General features: G+C 40.8%; 1 protein-coding gene across 2 annotated transcripts; it reads right to left on the bottom strand.

Annotated features, from left to right (window-relative positions):
• Window positions 1-1,053: 1,053 nt before the first annotated feature.
• grk5l (G protein-coupled receptor kinase 5 like) lies at window positions 1,054-24,985 on the bottom strand. 2 transcript variants are annotated; one of them, XM_069178412.1, is made up of 16 exons: window positions 24,529-24,985; window positions 11,254-11,349; window positions 11,044-11,156; window positions 7,607-7,684; window positions 7,259-7,356; window positions 6,993-7,085; window positions 5,503-5,566; window positions 5,273-5,413; window positions 4,974-5,164; window positions 4,739-4,776; window positions 4,492-4,581; window positions 4,201-4,409; window positions 3,964-4,101; window positions 3,574-3,711; window positions 3,295-3,426; window positions 1,054-3,202 (listed from the first exon to the last, which is right to left on the bottom strand). In XM_069178412.1, the coding sequence occupies exons 1-16, from the start codon at window positions 24,578-24,580 to the stop codon at window positions 3,119-3,121; spliced, it is 1,755 nt and encodes a 584-aa protein (XP_069034513.1). In that variant the 5' UTR covers window positions 24,581-24,985; the 3' UTR covers window positions 1,054-3,118. The 2 variants fall into 2 exon arrangements, with proteins under 2 accessions (XP_069034513.1, XP_069034514.1); XM_069178413.1 differs by lacking the exon at window positions 7,607-7,684.
• Window positions 24,986-25,033: the final 48 nt, after the last annotated feature.

Here is a 25,033-nt window from a genome sequence, read left to right as displayed (position 1 = left end):
GACTCTATCCTACAAAGAATGTTTCTGGGAAGTGGTTCAGCTTCTGATGTTCAGTCAAAGCAATCATTGCAAACTGATGATGTGTACTGTAGTCTTACCAGATTGGCCTAATTTGTTTGTTTGACTTGGTGAAGGTACAGGGACACAGTAGCTTTTAATATTATTATTTTACTTAAATATAGGGTCTTTCACAATGAAAAGGTCTCTAAGATAACAATATTTGTGTGCATAACTTTCTTGCAAATATCACCCTGTTATGGCCTTTTTTAAAATCCATAATATAATGACAAGCTGAAATTGTTTTTTTTATTTGCATGAATACTTGCATTGGATGTACAATCATTTCATTAAGTTTGAAGGAAAGAAAGATAATTAAGAAAATTAATCTATTGTGGAACGAAAATAACACAAAGAGGGTATTAGGTACTTAAAACAGTAACTTTGGAAAATTATGACCTAATTAAGGAATATGTTTTTCAGTATCTTACATTTACCCCCACATCTCTTACACTGTAATCACCTTACCTGCTTACCAGTGTGCAGAGGAGTGATTACAGCAATTGTTTTGATGTACGTAAGGGCAAAGGGGGTCAAATTATGTCTGATTTGGAAAAATGTGAATTAATCCTTTAAAAACAGACCGCATTAATTACAGTTGTGACATTAGTGTCACCTATAGAGGGCATGCTTCTCCTACAACTGTTGAACAATTTCAATTTACTGCACAATTATTGTCTCTGTTGGTAAGATTGATTGATCGTGATAGATGGAAATCTAAGTTCATCATAAATCTTTATAGGAGACATTAAATAAGACCATTAAATCTTAAATACTTGTATTATAATATGGAAACACTGCAAACTATACTAAAGCAGTATGTATCATTAAAAATATAATAGTTTTGCAGTTAGCTAATGTATGCACTTAAGAAACTATTGGAAAAATGTTAAAAGGAAACTAATATCTTTTATCATGTACATGTAATTGAATACAAACAAGGAAATGTTCTATGGGCACGTGGACAGAGCAGACAAGGAAATAAAGAGGCACACAAACTGTTGAGTACTCAAACTATAGTACAGAGTTTATTGGGACTTGAAGGACACAGTGGGTTTGGCTTTCACATGCACTCAGCACTTTGCTGTACATCACATTAAGAAGGAGAACTTCCCTCATCGCCTCCCTCCTCTCCATCCATTTCTCCCTTCACTTCCGACAAACCGTGTGAGTCTGCGTGTATTTGTGTTGAGGCGTTCCCCAGCGAAGCAAACAGAGCATGACAGTCAGAGAAGAAACAAAGTGCTGATGTCTGTGTGGGCATTGTCTGGGAGATCATGCTAACAAGGAGGCACTTCAGTCTGATTCAGAATTTTTTTTTTTCATATCAAGTATGGAGAGAAAACAACAGGCTTTTGTGAGATCAATAAGGACGATTTAAATTACTGCATGGACCAGCTTTCACTACCTCAAATAGGGAAACTACCACATTCTTAAAACAAGCAGAGGAGACTGAGCTCCTCCTCCCTTTTAATTGGCTGTGCTGCTGCGAGAAGGCCACTTTTTTGTGTGGTGCTTGCGGGATCCTCTGGTGTCATCCTTTTGTCATCTGCTCTGACATGAATCAACTGATTAAAGAAAAATCAGATAAGACAAACCTTTCACATGGTACCCTGTGTTTTCGATCACAGTAGGACACAAAACACGAGGAAGACCATTTAGATTTGCGAGGCATTTTGAAGAGCATGTTAAGGGAAAGTGTAAAGGGGCAACATATAAAAAAAACCTGTACACGAGACAACGATGGCTATGCAGCAATATCTTGTACATGGAAAAGGCATAGGGAGAACAAGAACACTTTAGTTTTGGATGAAAAAAAACAAGCGGCATGTGACAATATCGATAAAATAATGTGCCTTGATGATCAGAGGTAAAACATTTTCATTTGGTAACAAAACAGCATGACATTATTTTAAATTGTGCAACTTGTAAGTCAGGCTGAGTGCATGTGTTCCTCTCCACTCCATGGGGACTGTGCAGAAAACGGAGCAAAAAACAAAAAAACAAAACAAAGATTTCTGTTTCTGTACAGCATATTAATTGGATTTTCAAAACTCCACATAATGTCAAATATAAAGTGACATTGTAAACCGAGGGAGACGTCTGTGTGTATACGATGGTAACATCAATGGAATGAGGTATGCAGAAGCGAAAGGGATACAACTGTCCATACTTACACTTGTCCATGCAATGAAAACACAACACAATTCTCACGAGTGTGTGCGTCTATCTGATTGTGTATTAACTGAAATGTATGTGTGCTTTAAGCAATATGATATGTCTGCAGGCTCATATTTAGAGAAAAGTGTATAAAAGGGATCACACATTCTGATCCTCCTGTGGTTCTAAACGACAGCTAAAAACCTTCAAAAAACCAAGAACTCAACATGACAACAGTATCACAAAACTAAATTGTAATCTTTGGCCTGAGTGTACGCAAGGCAATGTACATTATGTGTTGAGGTTGCTGAGGTGATGTGTTCTGAATGTTTAGGAGTGATCTGAGGTATGGGAGCTGAAATACAGAGAAAGAATAAGTTAAGAGAATGAGTTGTGCGGATGGTGACGATGGGGGATGCGGATAGATGGCTAGATGGTACAAGATACAGGCCAGAAAGTACAAGACTGAAAATGACTGAAAAAGAAATCTCCTTTACTGGAAAAAAAATAACAATAATAAATTCACCAAGACCCCATCTTCTATTCCCTGTGGTAGTCTTTATTATACAGTGGATCCCCTGAATATTAGCTTGTTTTCTATCCTTTTCTATTTTCATCAACATCAGTGGCTCTGTTCTATAGTCCAACAATCCTGAGGGTAAGTAAGGTTTCTCTGAATATTTCCAAGCATCTCTTCAACATTGACCATCCTACTGCAAAATGCCCAGGGTCTCAGGGCTTGGTCACCCCCCCCTCCCTCCCCATGGGCTGACCATTTAGGCTTTTTAGACAGGCTGTCTCCTGCTGCTCAGGCCCCGGCTGTGCACCAATCAGCACCGGGGAAGCCCTTCGAAGCTCCTTCCTTTTGTGTGTCTGTGGCTCCCACACTAGCACGGTGCCACTAGGGGGCAGAGTTGGACATGGAGTCCACAGAGTTTACACTGGAAGACTGCACGCGGCTGTTGGAAATAGACACCTCTGGGTGCTGCAGCAGATAAAATGAGAGAGAGACATTTGTGTGGGTTAATTTGAATGAGTGAGTCTGGCTTTTGTGAGTGCGTCTGTACTTTCACTCACATGCCTCCTGAAGATCCTGTCCAGCAGGCTGCGTCTGGGTGGTTCTGGCGGCTGATTCCAGTCCAGATCTGGAGGTCTCGTGCCTTGAGGCCCGAACACATTCAAATCTCTGAAACATTCGGTTTCTATCATCTGAATGAGCGGAGAGGAGAGAATAAAAAATAAATTACAGAAGAGAAGAGGAGAAGAGAGGAGAATTTTACATGACTGCTGCTCTTCTAGCAGTTTTACAAACTGCACTGAGCATTTAAGAGTGTCATATAAAGTGCACACACTTACCTCATTCTGCCATGGGATGGAAACGCTGCCTGTAGCAAATTTGGAGTAGAAGTCGTTGTCAGTTTGGTCCAAATTTACTCCCTTGACTGTTGAGAACTGCTCTATGTCCAAAACATCCTTACAGTACACTGCCCGAGGCTGGGAGAGGGCAATGACCATGAAAAAGATGCAGTTAAGAGAAAAAACAGGAGACAAGTTTATCTTAATGTATGATTTATGATCATGTAATTTTGCTTGCTGTTCTCCAAAGGACTTTTTTTTTTTTCCTTTAGTGGTCACTTTCATTAGCGTAATGATGAAAATATGACTGGCTGCAGTAAAGGCAGAGTTTCATATAAGTAATGGGATTGATTTAAACATGCAGTGTGTACAGTAATATGAACTGCTCACATCAGGCACAAAGGGAGGCTCCACTATTCCAGCCTCCATCCTTTTGAAGTTGATGTTTTTGAAGAAGGAGTGGGCCCTGACGCCCGCTGCTCCATCCGCCTTGCACCCCAGCCTCTGTTTCGGGTCTTTGGTGAGCAGCTGGGTGAGTAGAAGCAGAGATGAATCATTCAATTATTCATATCTCTCTCTGTCTCTCTCTCTCTCTCTCTCTCTCTCTCTCTCTCAATCAAGCCTCACCATTCTACAGATGGCCTTCGTGTCCTCTGTAAACTTGTCGTTATACTCCTCCTCTTCTTCCTGCACCCTCCGCTCCACTTCCTCACGTTTCACTCGCTCTTTGCGGGCACGGAAGGGCGATCGTCCGGCTGTCATCTCATAAATGAGGCAGCCGAGTCCCCACCAGTCAGGACTCATGCCGTACTTTTCATTGTTTATCACCTCCGGAGCTGAAGAGAAAGAAAAACAGATTGTTATGGTTTAAAAACTTTTTAATTTAACGGTGGAAGTGTTGATAACAGTATTTCTTACCCATGTAGCCTACTGTCCCCACCCTGCCTCTAATGGGCTCCCCGTCAGGCACTTTGATGGCCAGCCCCAGGTCAGAAATACGAATGTGTCCTGCAGCGCAACATTCATCAGTGAGGTACAGCCCCTGACGGGTTTGTCATCATAGAACTATGTGCAAAACTATTTCAAACATCGCTACAGTTCATCATGAGGCATTAGTGTAGTTCAACAAAAAAAAATGCTGACTATGTAAAGCTTCAAAACTCACCATTGTCATCTAATAGGATATTCTCCGGTTTCAAATCCCTACAAATAACACAGCATGTGAGTGTGTTAAAAAAAAAAAAAAAAAAAAAAAAAAAAAAACATTCAGCAATGTGAAGAACAAAAGTATAATTTCACACACAAACATAATTAATAAAAAAAAAAATCTAATCTGAATCTAACTGATCTAAACTATATGACACAATGCATTAAAGACTGTGCACAATTTGCAGAGCTACCTGTAGACAATAGATTCTCTGTGTAAATGCTCAAGCCCACAGCAGATTTGAGCAGCGTAAAACTGGACCCTGTCTTTCTCGAAGCCCGGTGTGCCCATGTTGTAGATGTGAAACTTCAGGTCTCCGCCGTTCATGATGGTCAGCACCAGACACAAAGCATCTTTGGTCTCGTAAGCATACGCTAAGCTCACCTGGAGGAAGACAAGAACTTGTTAAATGGTAGAACTGCTCTGACATGCATGCTAAAGAAAATGCAAAAGCGTACGTGCTGTAAATCCTCTTCTTTTACTTTTACTCACAACAAATCTGCTGTTGACTTTCTCTAAAATCTGCTTCTCGTTGAGAGCCATGGACTCTCCTTTCCTCTTCTTGATCCTCTTCTTCTCCAACTTCTTGCAGGCGTACATCTTTCCTGTTGCTCTGACCTGGCAGGCACACACCTGAGAGGAAAAACAAAAAATTATATTTCACATTATTACTGCTGAATCCCAACACTTTAATCATCAACACTTATCACTGTATGTCTTACCTCTCCAAATCCGCCCTTCCCCAGCACTCGGTATTGTCTGAATGTGTCTTTAGTGATTGGTTGCCTGACAGAACACAGACACAGCAAAATCCATTAACAGATGCTTATATGATATTGATTAAGACAGAGATATTATCTGTGGAACTCAATACCATCCTGAGTCTGTTTCCTGTGCAGAGGGTGGGGCCTCTTCTACATCATTTAACTTTCCAGACACGGGATACAATCAAGGATGCTCTGAAAGCCTGCTGTTTACTTCTAACTGCCTTTGATATGCACTCTGCATAAAATATTTTCCTGAGTGATCAAATTCTATCCAAGTCATTTCTTTTATCTGCCTATTGCCCTCTTCTTAAACTTCAAATACGACAGTTATTTCATGTGTTTGTATAGAATATTTAAAAAGCTGAAAGGTGTTGATTTATCTGCGGTTTACCTGCAGAGTTCCAGTTATTTGTTTAATGGTTTAAAGAGTTCTTGGGTTGTAACAGCTGAGAGGAAGGAATTGAAGTTAAAATCCCTGAAATGACTAACTTTAGTTCTACATAGTAGAGTAAGACTAGGGCTGGTCAATATATTGATATTATGTCTATAATTTGTCATATGAGACTAGATATCATCTTAGATTTTGGATATTGTGATATTGTGATATGGCATATGTGTTGTCTTTTTCCTAGTTTTAAAGGCTGCATTATAATGAAGTAAATTCATTTCCTGAAGATAACAGGATGTTCCAGCTGTTCCATTGTTTGCTTTTACTCCCCTTTAGTCATTATATCCGTATTTATAAAAAATCAAATTGTGTTATTGTTTCTTGAAAGCACCAACAGCTTTTACAATGTCGCAGTATCAATATTTAGATATTTGATCATTTAATTTGGCCCAGCCCTACTTAAAACATCATCGGATTCCAGCTCACAAATAAACAGAAACACAAAAGAAGCAGTGGAGGAATGAAAACAAAGTGTTTTTACTCCAATATTGTACTTTATGTACTCTATTCTTCTACTCCACTTAATAAAAGTACTATTTTTTTTACTCCCCAACGTTTATCTGAGATCTAATATTATATTTATTTCATATATTAAAATCTTAAATAAATCTCAAATATAAAATATGATGAAACGTAAGAAAACTATCCAAGACGTTAAATTATCTTCACCTCCACCAGCTACAACTTTAAAATGCTGCTCAGACTGTAATGCACCTGAATATTTCTGCTATCTCTGGACAGAGCAACTCTTAAAGCATCTAAATCTAGAATAAGTAGAATTGTTAAATAAAGAAACCTCTTAATTTGTCCTGGTTTGAATTTATAAAATTGCAACAAAGAGCTCTGTAGTGACCTAATTTCACTACAGCGTGAACTAGTTCACATGCTTATCCATGATTATACAGACTAATTGACCTCTCTGCTAAAAACACTTTGTCAGTGTGTGCATTCAGAATTTACATATATATGAAATATGTGCAAACAGAAACCTACAGACCTCTCCAGCATCTTCCACTGCAGAAAGCGGTCAAAGTACATGCTGTTCTCGTAGTCTGCGAACGGCGCTCCACTCAGGTAGTCGTGGACAGCCCTGGTCCAACACATACACAAAAGGCTCAGTCAAAACATTTACAGCTGAGAATATAATGCAAACTAAAATTCAGTTAGCAAAATGCTTAATGTTTCAAAAGAAAATAGGCAGAAAAAAACAAAACAGGTGAGAGTTCGGTGGACAGGTGAGAGTGAACGAATGAGTGAACTCACTTGCGGCAGTTGCTGAAGATTTCCTTACATGGACTCAGCTCAAGGTTCTCTCTGCAGTCGTCTGCAAAAACCTCCACGATGTCGACACACTGAGGTGACTACATCAACACACACACACACACACACACACACACACACACACACACACACACACACACACACACACACACACACACACACACACACAAACAAATGCGTTAATTCAGTTGTAACTCAACATTATTATCCGCTTAGAGGTTTTTCACTAATTGCTGAACATTATTAACTGTAAAAGGTTTCTAAATTAACTTTTAGATGATAGGAGGAGGAGGAGGTGTTAAAATGTTTTTTTAAAAAAAAGAAAGTTACTTGTTTTGAGAGAAAGGTCTTGATGATCTGGTCCCCTCTGCTTTTTCTTTTTTCATCAGGTGTCACCTCATAGTCCTCCTGAACAGCAAAATGACTGTCATTCACAACATCCTGTGTAAGATTTCTATTATGCCCGATTATTAACATCAACAGATGTCCTGAAAGTTTATTGTTCCTTTAACAGGTTCTGGTCCTAGTAGAAGTAGTTATAAATTTGTGAGAGCTACTTTCTAATCAGACGCCTTTTGTAAATGTTTTATAGGTTATGGCATTATTATTGGTCAATCAATCATTTGCAGTTTTTCTAGTTCTGATGTTAAACATTAATAATGACTTTTGTGTGGCCAGGTTGTGAAACATTTCTGTCTGACCTCTGAACTTGGGCTGCAGCGCACCTGAACATTCATACTTTTTCAGACTTGATGGACTGTTGCAAAAAAAAAGTATCAATAATGAACATTTAATGCTGCAGATTTGATTCCAATGAGCAACCGAAAGTCATTTATTGGTGATTATGTTGACATTTGAAACTGCAGAGCTGATGACTTTCTGACTGATTTTAGTTCATGTTTTATTAAGGGCCAAGGCCAAATGAACTCATAAGACACCAAATATTTAACAGCATTTAGTAGAAAAAAACTTATTCAAAAAGGCTCTGTTCCTGTCAATTCAAGTCAAGTCAAGACAATTTTATCTCAGAGCCAAACATCAAAAATTTGCCTTGAAGTGCTTTATAATCCACACAACAAATTGGTTTGGTTAAAAGGGGAAAAAAATTCCCCTAAAAAAAACTTCAGTGGGAAAAGAAAGCTAAACATAACTCCAGTGTTTTATAACCCTCCAGTCAGCTGAGATAAATGACATCCTACTAAAAAGTATATCCTCTTAAATTACACTGATGATGATTTAGGAATTAGGCCAGAAGATCTAAAACCGGATGCTTAACTTTCCCCCCTTTCTGCTTTCCAACTGTGAAAAAACAAAAAAAGCAGAAACTCTCTCTGCCTTCAATAAAGAAGAAAACGCAAACTGTGTTGTTTCACTTGAAAGATGGAGCAGCTGCTGTTAGTGGTGACAAGGCCACACACCTCTCTGCATGTCACTGTCACTCTCACATAAACATATGCCGCTCTTGGCTCGTGTTTGAACATATGTAGCTGCTGATACAAATCGGTTTGGCCGTCACACACTGGACATACTCGACATTTCGCGGAGGCAATGACATGAAAAGCGCTCTGACGCATTTCGTAGCCAGCACTTTTAACATCTGAAAAAGGCGTGTGGGAGGGGTGTGGGTGGAGGGTGTGTAGGGGGGAAAGCAACATGGTGTCCCTGCTGCACACTGGCCCGACTCTTTCTATTAGTGGGTTTTTTCCAACATGGTCCTGCGTTGCCCGGCAACCACACAGTAAACACTGTGGGATTCCTTGAGGTCCTGGAGTGTCACAGTGTGTCACACCAGTGTCATCAGCTTTCCACTACAAACCCCACCCCACACACACACACACACACACACACACACACACACACACACACACACACACACACACACACACATATATACAATACATACACATATAAGCCCGGAGCTTAAGGGAAAAACTGGCTTTAAAAAGCCACAGTGTCACTGACACTTCAGAACAAAGCCAAATGAAATCCAGCGAAGAATTCGTACTGTACATAAAAATGTAAACATATAAATGTGACTGAAAAACAGAAAGAGACAGACGGGGAAGAGTGGAAACACACACACAAACACACAAACACACACACACACACACACACACACACACACACACACACACACACACACACACACACACACACACACACACACACACAGTAAATGAGCTGTCTGACTCCCACCCTTTGCCAGTGGGGGGTCAGCCAAAGGGGAAAGAAGATGGCCCTTTAGCCTTTTGGAAGCAGAGGGGAACCAACACACACAAACACACCCATAAAATCACACACACACACACACACACACACACACACACACACACACACACACACACACACACACACACATATATATACAATACATACACATATAAGCCCGGAGCTTAAGGGAAAAACTGGCTTTAAAAAGCCACAGTGTCACTGACACTTCAGAACAAAGCCAAATGAAATCCAGCGAAGAATTCGTACTGTACATAAAAATGTAAACATATAAGTGTGACTGAAAAACAGAGAGAGACAGACGGGGAAGAGTGGAAACACACACACACACACACACACACACACACACACACACACACACACACACACACACACACACACACACACACACACACACACACACACACTCCCTCTACCTCCTGAACCATTGTGTTCAGGATTTCTCACACTCCTTCTGAGTTATTTTTCTTTTTTACACATACACAAAAGAACAACAATCTCCATATATGTCACTGATTACTAACTATTCTACTAAGTTTCTGAAAAGCACGATGACTAGATTACATAATAAAACTGTCCAATGAAACCCACAACAACACAGTACTCACATGTTATTTAATCTCTTGAAATACAAGCACCTGCTTGGTTGTAATCACCATCAGACCTGCTTTATTGTCAACTAGGGTACATAATGCTCAACACTGTGCCTGGCCTCTGAGCTCATCACATGGACTGCAGAATTAGCTCCAACATGTGTTTGGGATTGGTACATGTAAGTGGTTTCCCCCTTGCAGAGGGTGATGGTCACTTTTAGGGCTGGGTGGTTAAAAGGGTGCAGAGAAGGGGAGGGACGGGGGTTTGTGTGTTGGGATTGGAAGGGGTGGTGTGGGAAACAATGCTGTCCTTTCTGTCCTGTCACATGTTCACAAAGATATTCTGGGCATAGATAGATAAAGACTTAAATGTGTCATGTGGGAGGTATTTTGTCTAGACGCAGAGAGAGAGATGGGGGGATGGGAGCAACAAGCTGGGTAGATGGGGGATCTGGCTGGTTGAATAATCACTACTCAGTTTAATTGTCTCCTCTGGCTGCATGACCCAGCACCGGAGTATTTGCAGGCTATGCTGTAATCAAAGTGAGTACACTGAAAAAGCAGACGGGTGTCTATTTCTAGACCGACAGTACATTCGTCCAGGAAAGAGTGATGTTTTTCCTGATACTCCGATAACATAGTTCCGACTTGGGAACAGGCTGTCTGTTACAGAATCAATTATATGCAGTTTACTATGAAGGGGAGATTTAAGACACAAAATCAGTGGCATTTTTTCAAACAACTCGCCGACGACTATAGATTTTGCTGGCTGAAATCCCAACTGTATATTGCTTTTATCAGCTGTAGTTATGAGCGGGCTTTGTTATGTTTCCAGGCTGATTGTTGACTTTAACCACTTTTTAATTTCTAGGATTTTTAATAGCAAACTTAAAGTGTGTACGTGTGTGTGTGTGTCTGTGTGTGTGTGTGTGTGTGTGTGTGTACCATTGCATCCAGTAGCTGGATGCATCGCTGCAGTTTCGGTCTTGTCTCACAGTAAAGACGGAAGAGAAGCCGTCCAATAGGCAGTTTCTCACAGATGCTGACATAATCCCTCTCTGCAGAAATAAGAAGCAGACTTTAAAACACAGCCTTTGGAAACATTAATAGACAAACACACTCTCCTCAGAAGAAGGGGAGCACACAAGGACGTACCGATGCTGTTTCCCGTTTCAGTACACTGGCTTATATGAGGAAAGCGTAGGATCTCCTTCCATTTTTTGCTCCTTCCTTTCCGCTTCCCTCCTCCACCTGTGGTGACAGACAAACAAGAGGTGAAAATGTTACAATGAAAAGAACTTCACAAATTTATCAAAGTTTGTTTTCATCAGTGTGGAGTAAATGGAGGCCTAATAGCTAAAAGGAGAGGGAGAAGAGGGGGCTTGTTTGTGGGCTCTCCCCTGAATGAAATCATAGTCTCAGTGTGTATATATAATTCATAGATTACGTCTCACTTCCTCCGTAAATCTCTCCTCTCTCCGCTGGCTTTCTTCCTCACTCAGTAGCTTTTCTGAAAGTGGAACAGTGTGTGTTTAAAATGTGCGTGTGTGTGTGTGTGTTTGTGTCCACACAGACAGAAAGCCTATCCTGACCGGCTCAGTTCCCATTAGAACCCGGGACTCTGCCAGACTGGATTCCACCGCACTGAATAATCATGCATCAGCTTCCTGCAGCGACATATCACCATCATGAACAAGAATCACTTACATCCACATCGTCTCCTTGGGTAGTTCAGGGAAATGTATTGTGCAGTCATCCAATAATCCAATTTATCTTTGACTTTTATGTTTGACTGCATACATATTATCTGTCTAAACCAAGTTAAAATCCCCTTTCCCATTTCCTCTCTTATAGCGTCCACAGGATGGGATAAAACACAACTTGAAGCACTTATTTCATTGTTTTCCATCCATTACATCTTAATGCGTGCGCATCATGATCGACTCAGTTTCATTTTTTTCTTAATATGCTATGGACGACTCTAATGAACTGACAGGGATTTCCTTTAACCGCTGTGTGCAGTGGAAATTTGCTGTGAGTGGCTCACCCCAATGTGAGAAGCATTGAGAGCATGAGAGCAGGAGAAGCAATGACAAGCAGAAATCTTTAAGTAATAACCCAGGAATGTGAGAAGCACTACGTCATACTGGCGCCTCTGAGTGAAAGTTTTAGCAGTTTTCCCATCAATTCTACTGCATATAACTGCCTCATCCTTCCCTCCTATGCTGTCTGAAACGTATCTGTTTATCCCAAATACACCATGTTGCCTTTGTAATATTGTAATATAACACAATCGCTTAGACTTGAGTTCAGAAATTTAGATTACACTCAACAGTGTGAGGATTAAAGTCTCAAATTAGCACATTGTGATGTGATATTAGACTGGTGGTTCTCAACTGATCTGGCCTCAGGACCCACATTTTTACAGAGCAACCTGAATATTTGAGATGTTCAAATTTATTTCACAGAGAAATTGTGCAGTAATGCATAATGTGTTCATGCACTGTTTTTAAAGAACCAAAAAAAGTGCAACCAGGGCTAAAAAACAATCCAATGAAATAAAAAGGCAGACATATCTTACATTAAATAAAAAGGCTTCTCTAATCCTAAAACTGTTAATAAATGCTCGAATAAGAGCTAACAACTGATGTACTGCATTAGTTTTAGTCATGGGAAATGCGTGTGCTTCAAAATAAAAGCATTGCATCAGAAATTCTGTTGACTTCAAAACAAAATTTTGACTTTTTTCACTCCACTTTTCTTTTTCTTTTTTTTTAATGCAAGCATCCGCAGCTCCCTCAAAATGGCCCCCCCGACCTACTCTTAAGTCACCACCAGTTGAGAACCACTGTATTAGACAGTATGCTGGCTTTGTTTAATACACATTTTATTATCATGTCATAGTCTTAAGAAGTATCTGTTGCATCACAATTATTTAAATACATCACATATTCAACATATTCCTTACAAGTCTGATTCACAAAAAAGGGTTTTACAGGATTGTAAGGACTTTCAATACAAGTTATTCTTGGGTGTCTTTTTTTGTTCTTTTGATAAGGGATCCTACGTCACCAAAGCTCATATACACAGAATGGTACTCATATCATTACAGATAAACAAGAAGCGAGACTGTATTAATAACTCGGGTTAAAATATTCCCCGAGAGAATCATTAACTTCCAGCACCTGCTCCTCATCAACATTATTGTAGACCAAACAAACAGACACACTTCCTTTTTTAAGCACCAGTTGTCCTGTGAAAACAGTTCATATGTAAAGTTATGCTCCGCAACAAAACGTCAGTGCGCTTGGTTGTGTGGTCCAATATCTTAATGTCTTTTAATAAAGACATAACATCTGCCAACAAGCACAACAGCACAGTGAGAGGATAAAGGTCATTCCCCATGGGGGTCACCGTGCTAAAAATGAATGCACTTCTGCCACTGTGAAAACGTCCACCAAATGGCATAGGTTTCCTGTGAAGGGTCAACACCATGTCAGATAATTGTACCAAACACGGCCGCTCCGCCCAGGCATTCAAATTCTACACAATGCTGAGCCAACCACAAATAATGTAGTTTCTCCTTTTTCTGTTCTGTGTCCTGTTTTCTTTCCTTCTCACTGCTCTCCAAACCTATTTTATTTTTCATTTTCTCTCCCCCTTCCTGCTTTTTAAAAAAAAAAATGTTTAACTCATTTCTCTCCTCTACCCTCTGCTGCTTCCTGTAATCCAGCTTCTTCTTTTTCTCTTGGGACTATATATGCTGAAGATTTTCTGTCATCATCATCGCCATATCATGGCAGCCACGTTGCTGCCAGCCAGTGACTGACCTCAGGTGCTGCGTCAGGCCCATCAACCCGCTTTGTTTTGCAAATAAACAGAACATTGCTATAGGTCACTTGCTTTTTGACCACTGAAATGAAGTGACATCTGGTGCCGTGTCACGTTTGTGAGAAACTATTGTTTTCTTCCCTCTTAACCCGTTACTCATCTCACAACCACCTCATATTTCTCCAAAACCCCCTAAAAATTATTTGTTGAAGCAAACAAAACGTTTTGGCAACTTTTAACCAGTACCCCTGTCAGCATATTTAATTTGTCCAGCTGTAACAAACAACTATAGGATTCATAACACGGAAGAATAAAAATAACATCAGAGGCCTGTTTTGTGCAAAGACGAGAACATCCACGTGTGAACACACCTAACCATTCCCATAATAATGCAAATATTATGCATAAATTATTCATCTCTGCTTTGTAAACTTGACCATCAGGATGCAACGAGTATTTTCCTGTTTGGTCTCAGTGTCTTATGTCTGTGGATTTGAAAAAAAAAAAAAAAAAAAAACTCAAAGAGTTCAAATGAGTTTAAATTGTGTGTTGCATTACTGTTTGCATATTTGAGGAGGAAATATTCTTGCAGGATATAACAAACTTAAGTCTTCGGGGAAGTTGAAAAAAAAAGATTAGATATAAAAGGAAGCACTAAGAATATAAATTCTCATATGAGGAAACCAAAAATTTAAAAAATACAACCTCCACTTTCACGTGTTTTGTCTTATGTCCAGATAAGTTCCTCTGTGTTCCTGTTCAACAAAACTGTATGAATACGCTCATAAATGTCATCCATAAACCATCTTGTCCGCAGCCCTCTGTTTATTTCTTTCTCTATTAAACAGTTCTCACTCTCGCATGGTCTGTCACTTACACATGAGCTGAAATATGCACTGCGCTGTGGATTCGCTGCACACAGGAACTTGTCAGTCTAATTTGTTCCATACGGGTAGCGTGGTCGCCGCCCTTTATCTATGTTTCTGCCTAGCAGCTCCGACATCATCAAGGCATGTCAAGTGAAGCAAAAATAAGGTCAGAGAGGGAACGACATCCGTCTGGCACAACACCAGGGGGTTACCGGCATCCCAAACATCTGTATGTACTTGTGTGCTGCACACAGCGTTTCTACTGTGACCTCTCTAGTAATGTCCTCATGCTCAATCTGACCAACTTGGGCAGTCCTGCAGGCCCCATCCATCAACACATTCAAAAACATCCCTACTTATCTGTGAGGTTATATTCATAAAGTGTTGATGCACAAAACAAATCCAAACAATGAACCAGTTAGTAGCTCAAACACGCACACAGTCTCTGAGGCCTCCTCTTACATTATCACTCCAAACATGAAGTTAGATCTGCTGTGGACAACCAGTTGAAACCACATCCTTAGTCATGCTGTGCATGTGGCATATATGTAAAAACATCTGGAGCAGAATATGATGTGAGAGAGTGCTGGCAGAGATGAGTGCTGCAAATATTTGCTCTTCTCTATTACACCTACACTGTGCAAACAGTGAGGAAGATTTAGGAAGATTTCTGTGACTCCTAACACTCATCTCCTGCCTCCACTGACCCTCCTCGTTCACAAACAACTGATTATCCCTTTCTGATTATCCAACTCTCGCCTAGTCCCACATCATCTCCTTTGTCTGATCTGTTAAATGTCGGCCTCACGGTTGAGTCACACACTGATGGTCAGCGAGGTACCGACACAGTGCAGGCCAACCAGGACCAGACTATGATACAAATGCCTCTGTTCTCTCAAAGTTTCCATCTTCCTTCTTTCCCACAATGTCGAACTGTTCAATACTTGGCATTCATTTACATGAGAGCTGCAGGTAAAGGCTGGTGTTTTGTGTATGCAAAACATGGGTGGTAAATACACAACAAGCAGATCGCCAAGGAAGAAGTAAGGATTTGCTTTGACACTCCGACACATCCTCTCTCTGCTTCTCAGAGCTTCTCACAGTTTTGCTTTATCACAAGAAACATCTTGATGACATAGTACTAGATATCCATCTGTTACACAGACAGAAAGGAGCGGCATGAAAATAAATCACACCTTTTTGTAGCATGTCTTGTGTGAATGTTGTGTGGCTGTTGTTATGCAGCATGAACAGGGATGAAGAGGAAAATAAAGATGGGAAATACTATACTCGTACTAAATTTTGAGGCCTTATTTGTGGCATTATCTTGAACTTCCATCTCTAGATGTGAAAAACTGGTTATTTAAGTATTAGTCCTCACAGTATAGCAAGTGTGAGTGTGTGTGGTCTGTATGCCACAGGAAGTCGGGGGGGAAACGTTGCCCAGACCTGAGCAGAAGGGGAGGACTATAGCAGGAAGACGCTCTTTGTTGGCCTGTTCCACCATGATGTCATGTCGGTCCCTGTGTGCAGCCACCTTATTACCATCCTAAACAAGCCTTTCTGTCCATGTATTCCTCATCATCGCAGTAATAACATGGGATGATACATCTGCAAACACGCTCACAGCAAACATCTGTGACGTACACCTTTTACCTGGCAACACTCGATTATTCTTTTGGCTGCTGTGGGTGGTCACATGTTAAACCACTTAATGAGAGGTCATAAACTCAAAATCAGTCATGGACAATAACAGAGAGATCTTATCAGCAGTATTGATGCTAGCATACAGCTGTGTCCCAAAAGCTAAGACAACAACTGAATCTGACTTGACCATAACAATTGAGCTGTGATTAGCATAAAAGCGACATGTGTTATTAAATTAAATAATTTACAATTACAACATACATTCAGTGTGTATTGCATGTTGCCTACAGCTATATTTGCACAAAGCTTTAAGAAGAAATACACCACGGTGACTATTTTCCTGTCTTTATGTCCTTGTAAACATTACTGCCATAAATAGAGACCAGCCCAAGGGCAGCGGCAATGTGTTAATACAAAGTGAGGTGGTCAAACCGGTCCGTGACCTCAGAGCTGGTGAGCTGTGACAGTTGTCGCTGGAGTAACTGTGTCTGCGAGTGAACAACCATGTGCAGGAAGATACTGGGTGTGAAAACTTGCATGCAAGGGCAGCAATGTCTCATAAAGGCAGCAGAAGGCAGGGTACATTTCCTGTCTGGAAACAGTCAGGTGCCACAAGTTTCCTGTTCTATAAATATATAAAATATGGAATGTGAGGGGGGAAACACATTGAATAGACTGAAATTATATAACACACGCTGTCTGATCAAAGGACCACACACAGTGCAGGGCACGCTGGGTAATCCACGCTGTTTGCTCATTCATAAAGATCCAGGAGGACAGAGCATAGTCCACATGAAGCTGGCCCTAACAGGTCGCTCCTAAGCTCTGGCAAGGTGTTATGGTGTTTGTTCACCTTCGTAAATGTTTTGATAGGCCGAACATTAAGGTGGTGTAATCCTACATCTCTGTGAAGGCTGATTTTTATTTAGTCTGCACTGAAAAACAGCAGTTACATCACAAGTGAGCAAACATCAAGGGAAGTGCTTACAGTTAAAACAAGAGAACCGCCTTATCAAACTGATGGAACACATGGTACACTGTATGTGGATAGATATTACTGGGTGTATGCTCTCTCACACACACACAACCACAAAGTGCACAAAACCCCCTCCAGAAATAAGGTTAAAGTGATTACGTTGTTCTTCTCAAGCTATCTCTATCCTCTCTATTTGTTCTCCATTTCCTTTTTGTTGTCTCACACACACACACACACACACACACACACACACACACTCTCTCTCTCTCTCTCTCTCTCTCTCTTCATGAAGATGTTTGTTCTTGTCTTCCTCCTATGTTGACATTCCATGTTCTTTTGTCCCTGCTATGGTAACATCCGTAGAAAGAAAAAGGGAAGAGTATTTTAACTGAGATGAACTGCTTAGAGAAAGCTGCTGTTTCAGCTTTTACCCCATTTATCTGGTTTTCTGGGACAACTGGGCCTTACTCTGCAGCAGGTTTGTTTGTCTTTTCTCACTACTTTTGAAGACTCAAGAAATGCTGTTGGAGACTTGCTATGTTTTTACAGTATTAGATGCCACAAACTGGTCTATTTTTTCTCAGAATGGACTGTTAAAAAATCCCCAGGCCATAGGTTCCCATAAATAAAAAAACAGTGGCCCACATGGGACAATAGGGACATACACACGTGACCATTTCCTTCTCCTAAAACATAAAAGATCCATCTGTTGTTTTTCAAATTGAACTGTCTTAGCACTAAATAAATTACATGGCCTCATTTAATTGCAGGCTATTTAATGTCTGACCTTGGAGTGTGTGTTTGCATGGATGTACACAGAATCAACAAGTATAGTCTAACCCTTGTACAGCAGGAGACAGAAAGGAAGGTTCCAAAGTTATAATATTGATTATTTGATTAATGCACATCAAATATGTATTGGCTATTCCATTAGAGATATGGCAGCAGTGAGGAGTGCAGGAATCACATCAAGACACAATGAAATGCTGCATAAGTAATGACCTGTATGTCTGACAATGGGGAAAAAGCTATTATCGGTATGACTGCTCACTGCATTCCTGGAGTATTTCAGTGACAAGCTGGTAAAATCTAAATTTTTCTGCATCCACTTTTCCTCAGCCCGCCTTGTCTACTTCTACTTTCAATAATTATCTCCTATATTTCCCAGAATTCCACTCGACAACCCCCAGAGAACAGGCGTGAACTTGTTGCATCCAGCTGAGTTACGTATACTGTATGTGTGGGTAGAGGCAGCAATAACAATAGAGATAGTAGGAGCCAGAGAGCTGAATTTTTCCACTCAAGAAAAAATGAGTCACACTCCTACTCAAAACACAGCAAGCCTTGTGGCGTGTTGTTGATGGAGAAATGAGAATCTGCTTCTTCTTTGCTTTATATCTCCATGTGTGTATAACTGCAGGTAGAGGATGGAGAGCCAAGAAAAAAGCTCTTGGTTTCAAATTCAACTGAAACAATTAGGAAAATATTTGAATTAAATAATGAGTACTGTTACTTGCATGAACAAGAAAATAAACGGGATCTGAAAATATAAAATACAAGATGAGATATTGAATATTTAACAGTGATGAGCCAAATAACTAACTTACTGTTTAGTTTGCTGTAGTTTGGTGGAAAGTTTGCATGTGAGGGCATCTGAATGATGGATCACCAAAATAAAATGTATAAATAAAAAACACTTTCCCTGTTGAATTCTTTACTGAAAAAAAAGTGCTTTTAATATAAATTATTTATGTATATCATATATAAATGTCTTTAAATGTGTCCGCAAACAGTGGAGATCCTAAAGCCATGCAACATTGTTAGCAGCATGCTAACTGTGGGTGAGTACTTATAGTTACTTGAGTACTCAGTTTCATCTATTTGTCTGCAAGAATTTGCTAGTTTGCATGGCACACTACTTATAACAAAAGTCAGTCAACAAAAAAAAACTTGAGCAAGAGAGAAAGAGTTCTATTGATGCTTGTTGTCTAGAACCACAAATCTCAGCTTGATGGTGGCGGGTGACAAGAGTCAAACTGGGTAGGCTTCATCCTATAGGGACCATAAATGTTTGTGCCAAATCTCAAAGTCAATCCATCCACAAGTTAAAATATTTCAATCTGTGTGACACTGTCAGCAAAAACAATATTCTATATAGAATAATATTCACTAATTTAACACCCGTAACCCTACTGACACTATATCTCGGGTTTGAATTTGCAGACTGATACAGAGCTATGTGCTTTAATAATCAAAGTGAATCAAACTGAGAACTGATAAATATGAGATAAGTCAGAATGGGTCACAAACAGCCCTGCTGTTATTTGCAAAAGATTTTCTTTGAAGGTCTTCTTTTTCTCATCCCTTGCGCCTTTCCCGTCAGAAGAACCCAGAGAGGAAACAACAGGCTGGTTTCTATCTGGTGTATTTTACCCTCCCTTCCATTAAGGCTCTCTACCCAATAAAAGATGACAGCATTACTCCATGGGTCCGTCCTTTCAGAGGGGTCCTGAGGGAGGAGCACTCCAGGCAAGTGTTTTTGGTTGTGTGGAAGCAGGGGAGAAAGTTTGTGTGATAACAGACAAAGATTGTACTGTATATTATTCATACTCACATTACTGTTAGCTGGCAGGCAGAGGATGAGACGGGACAGCAGAGATCAATGTTGTGTGTTGGACAGCTGAGGTTGCAAACAGGTTACCCGGCTCTAGATTTCACTATAAATCTGTTAGATGTAGCGCGCGCGCACACACACACACACACACACACACACACACACACACACACACACACACACACACACACACACACCCCCTCCTGCAGCAGGAGCTGAAAGCCATTGTGCATGTTGAGCACACACAAGTCACTTGAGCAGACAAATACCTCATGCATGTCATGTTCTCCCACACATACCTCCTTGGAATGACAAGTCTGTAATGTTTGCACTTATCAAAATATCTTCTTGAGAGGTAAATGGGGCAAAAAAAAAAAAAAAAAAAAAAAAAAAAAAAAAAAATCATGATATGAGTGGCTTCAAACTCAACAGAATCCAATCAGAGCTTGTTGGGATCAGGATGAGGAATCTTTTGTACTTTGGAGCATCCCAAATTATTGGATACCACCATCTGTAGTTATTAACCATGACTTTCCCATTTGTGCATTTACACACAAAGGAGGTCTAACTTAATTAAAAGCCATATAATTCTGGGGAAATGCCACACAAAACCTGATTCTGACAACCTATACAAAATCAGTTAACTACTAGCCTATTCAAGACAAAGTAATTACAGTGAGGCTGCAGTTAACCATTATTTTCACTATCAAATAAACTGCTGATTATTATCATTAATCATTTAATTAATGAACTGTCAGAAATAGTAAATAACATGCAAACCTGTTTCTCATGGTAATGTCTTGTTTTGTCAGACCAGCAGTCCAAAACCAAAAGATATTCACTTTATAATGATATAACATAATCACATAATTTACAAACTGAAGATGCGGCAACTCACATATTTTTGCCATTTTTGCTTGAAACATTACTCAAAAGGTGAAACAATTTTTTTTAAATAGCTGATAATCAAATCACTGCAGCTCTAAATGATGCTGTAATTCTTTTTCATAAACCGTTTCTACAGTATGAGGCACTTCTGAAAACTGAATTTGTAGTGGTTTTTTTACTAGATTTTTACTTATGTAACATCAACATCCAAAAACACGACGGCCCGAATGAGAAAGCCCACAGGCAGCAGAGTGGAATTTAGTCTAGTCGCCCAAACTAAATACCCCAGCTCTGTTACCGCAATTCAAGAAAGGCATCTGGATGCAGCAGTGCAGTTTTTCCCCTTTACTCTCATTCACTTCGACAGCCAGTGACGTTCGCTCGCCTGGCCTGGAATCTATGATTGCTGCCAGCAGGAGTTGTGAATGGGGAGAGGCAGACAGATGCGTGCGTGCGCGTGCGCACACACACACACACACACACACACACACACACACACACACACACACACACACACACACACACACACACAATATACACTCAGGGTCTACTTCGCTGATGTTGCTCGCGTCACAGTGGCTAAGTTCAGGTTACATTTAAACAAAGGAATTCCACCCCCACACCCCTCATCTGCTCACACACACATAAATCTACAGTACCCCCTGGTATTAAACCTGCTCACTCAGTCTGACTGCATGTCAGCTGCAACCTTGAAAAGCCTCAACCAGACAGATCTCACTGAAACATACACAGAGGCATGTCAGGCACCTTTGTTTTTTTTTTTTTTTATCTGCTGTGACCCCCAATTACCAGTGCTGACAAAAACACACACACATCGGAGCTTTTAAGATCAGCACATCAGCACTTCCTGCTGCTCTGACATGGTGAGCAGTTCTGGAGCTGTCAGATGATACTCAGATGACCATGCTGGAGATCAGGGTGTTTCATTTCACCGCATGCTCATCATCCATAAAGTATCTTCCGCAGAGACCGGAGAGCAGCTCCACAGGAAGATGGAGCTCGGATGGCAGTAGCCCACTCAGTTTGTTATGTAACAATCAATTTGATTAAATAAGTTATGGGCTGCATCTAACTGATAGTGTATGATACCATTTTGCTTTATGTAAGACAGTGGTCACTTAACGAGATGGTTCAATATGGTGAAAGCTGCCCCACCCCACCCCCCTTATGGAAATCAAAATGTTTTCCACTTTGTTATTAACACATCACAGCATACTGATCGTAAATCCTCTTTGAGCTGAAAGATTTCACCAAGTTCCAGTTTTAATCTCAAGGTAATGTGTAGGTTCTCGTAACCAGTGACGAGAGTTCACAAGATCTTGGCAGTAAAAGCCAGACTAGCACTGTCCAAACAGTCATCGCTGACACAGAAGAATCAAAGAGCAACGCCAGGCTGACTCAGGGCCTGTTTTGCATCACTTGGCCTCGGAATATCAATAGCTTTTTAATTTCTACGCTCAGCTGGCAGTCGCACTGTTTTATAGATATGGGAGGTATGAGGACTCTGGCATAAACAAGCCAAAGATTGCAGTGTAAACTGGGCCTTCCTGTTGTGCGTAGCTGGGAGCGTTTAGACAGAGGATGCTTGCCTCTCGGTTCGGCTCTGGCTTGAGATGCACTCACATAAACAAACATGAATAAACACCTTTTTATTTGCTCCATTCGCATTCAATCACTCTTGACCTAAAATGAGCCTGACTGTACGCTGTACTCTGCCATACATACATACAAACAAGTGAGCGTTACCACCGGCACACAGGGATCTGCACAGCCTTCAGCACTCGGTCCTGTAATATAAAACCACTAATGATTCAGACCGTTCAAGGATACAATCAATAACACACTCACAACAAACTGTGACATGTTTCAGCGTGCACCCTGCAACAAATCTTAACTCTGCTGTTGAATCAGTCCCACATGGCTGCATTCAGAGGGGCAGTGATCAGGCTGCTGAGAAAGTCGTGCTTCAGCTATTAACTCAAAGAATCATCTCATCCAGTGATTGTAAAAGGCCTTTTTCTCTCCCACACACAGTCAGGGCAGGGACTGGATGAGCACCAATTGAGCAGCTGGGACAAGCAAGATCTGTCATGGGTCATTAACTGCTCTTATTAATTCATGAAGCTTGATTCACCCAGCCCAGTCGTGCTCTGCTACCATAAAACAAACGTCACAGGTGAACACATTCCTCACAGGGGATTTTGAAAGTGTGTCAGCTTCCTGGATCATTTTATTACTAAATTAATGGCCATAAAACACTCTCTGGCCTCTCTAGCCCCCACCCCCCCTTTTTTTTCCATCATCTTAAGGAGGGAGCTGCCAGTCTTCGCCTGCATCACCTCGCAATTTTGCAGAAACTGTTGCCACATGAAACCATGTTGCTCAATGCAACCAAACTTGTGTATGCACTTGCAAGAGTGAGCGCCTGTTTGACAGACCACAAAACTGAGTCACTCACCTCAAATTTAGAGTACTGCTGGTCAAACATGGTATGACAGAAAAGACAGAAGTATGTAACACAGTTCCATGGAAGTACTATGTTTGAGTGGTTTTTTTTAACCCATTAGTTCCTCAAACAGGTTTGGGAGCATCCAGTGGTTTAAGGAAGTTCCACTAGGGCCCAAAAATGTAATCCTGTTTTGTTTCAGTTAATGTGCATTACCAAATTTAAAGATGAGGAACAAATGATTATATTTTTGTCTTAATTCATCTTGCTGGTTAGTTATATTAAAAAGTTATTGCCTTATGTGGCATTCTGAGATCAAATCTAAAGGTTTTTTGGTTCAGAAATATGCTGATCAAACTGCTGACAATCCTTTAAATTGAAATATGAGAGCCTGCATAACCTGCAGTGACTGATTCCTTTTCATGAGAAACAATTATGGAGTCACAGCACACAGTGTTTACCTCCAGGCCTTCCTCCTGCCCTCAGTATGATGCTGTCTTCCTCAAAAGGAGCAATTAATGACAGCATATACCCTCATATTTCAACCTATATTGTCAAACTACATGATGCCTCCTCTGCCATTTGACTGTTTCTACACTGACAGCCACAGTCTGTCTTTGCAGGGCCCCTGACATAGATTTCAACACCAGTCACGTCATCAGATCACCGTTCAAATGTCAGGCAGCCTACACTCATTTATTCCCTCTCCAGAAAGGAGTTATTCCCTGCCTCAGAGTTTGCTTCAGCATGCATAATGTTGCGAAAGAGCGCTTTCATTTGCACAGACAGCGAAAGCGGATGTGGGAGGCAGACCCCCACCACCACACACACACATACGTGGGGAAACGCATACGATCTGTCAAATCGGGAAGGATAAAACAATACCTTAGATTGATTTAAGGCTATGATTGATCACAAGATGAACAGTTTCTCGCTGGTGTGCTGACGCTGCTTGTAATATATTGCGCAAGACTCCTTCTTTCTGTTGTATCTGTAGGATTTACCTGCTGTAGTGAGCCGTACAGTCCGCAGGCTGCCGTCATCATTACGATTATTCTCACCTATTCTGCATACTGAACGCAAAATGTGACAGAGCCAGGCCTGCTTACTGTTTGCACTCCTTCATGTGTCAACTTACCCTCTCTTGCTTTTAGCAGTACAGTGTTGGCTACTATGTTCTCCAGCTCCATCAAAAAAAAAAAATCCCAAATGCAAAGGTTTTCGGTACACAAGCGTCTGCAGCGAAAACAGCGTCCTTCAGCGTGTACGGTGCGTTTAGTTTCTTCACTCCTTGTAGGTATCCGAGCAAATTTCACTCATATCAAAGTCGTAAAGGATAAAACAGGATGTTATAGATTTGCTTGCAGTGTAAGCTGGGCATGGTTCTTGTTGTGGGCTGGAAGTGCGGTGCTGCATTTCTACTCCAATCCCCCCAAAACCATTCCATGCGTAATTTGGGTGCGAAATCTCTCCAAAGCAAAAAAGACTTAATTTTGGGGCCCCGATGTGCGCAAAACTGGTTCCCTCAACGGATCCTTCACAATGGTACACCAGGATACCACCAGCTTTACCTTACAACAGCAGGGGTTGGCTGAGTGCACCAGAGAGGACATCAACGCGCCCCCCTCCCCTTTTGGTGCGTA

Source organism: Embiotoca jacksoni, unplaced genomic scaffold (assembly GCF_022577435.1).
Source record: "Embiotoca jacksoni isolate LCO1_2020_lvr unplaced genomic scaffold, fEmbJac1.0.p SCAF_8, whole genome shotgun sequence".
In the NCBI taxonomy this organism is placed as follows: Eukaryota; Metazoa; Chordata; class Actinopteri; family Embiotocidae; genus Embiotoca; species Embiotoca jacksoni.
This window is presented reverse-complemented; position numbering and strand designations above follow the sequence as displayed.

Excerpts from the sequence above, each read along its gene's own strand:
- grk5l (XM_069178412.1), bottom strand. The coding sequence starts at position 24,580 with ATGGAGCTGGAGAACATAGTAGCCAACACTGTACTGCTAAAAGCAAGA. Across the intron at positions 4,777-4,973 it reads AGAGAATCTATTGTCTACAG|GGATTTGAAACCGGAGAATA; the intron begins GTAGCTCTGCAA and ends TGTTATTTGTAG. Across the intron at positions 3,203-3,294 it reads ACAGGATCTTCAGGAGGCAT|CACCCAGAGGTGTCTATTTC; the intron begins GTGAGTGAAAGT and ends TATCTGCTGCAG.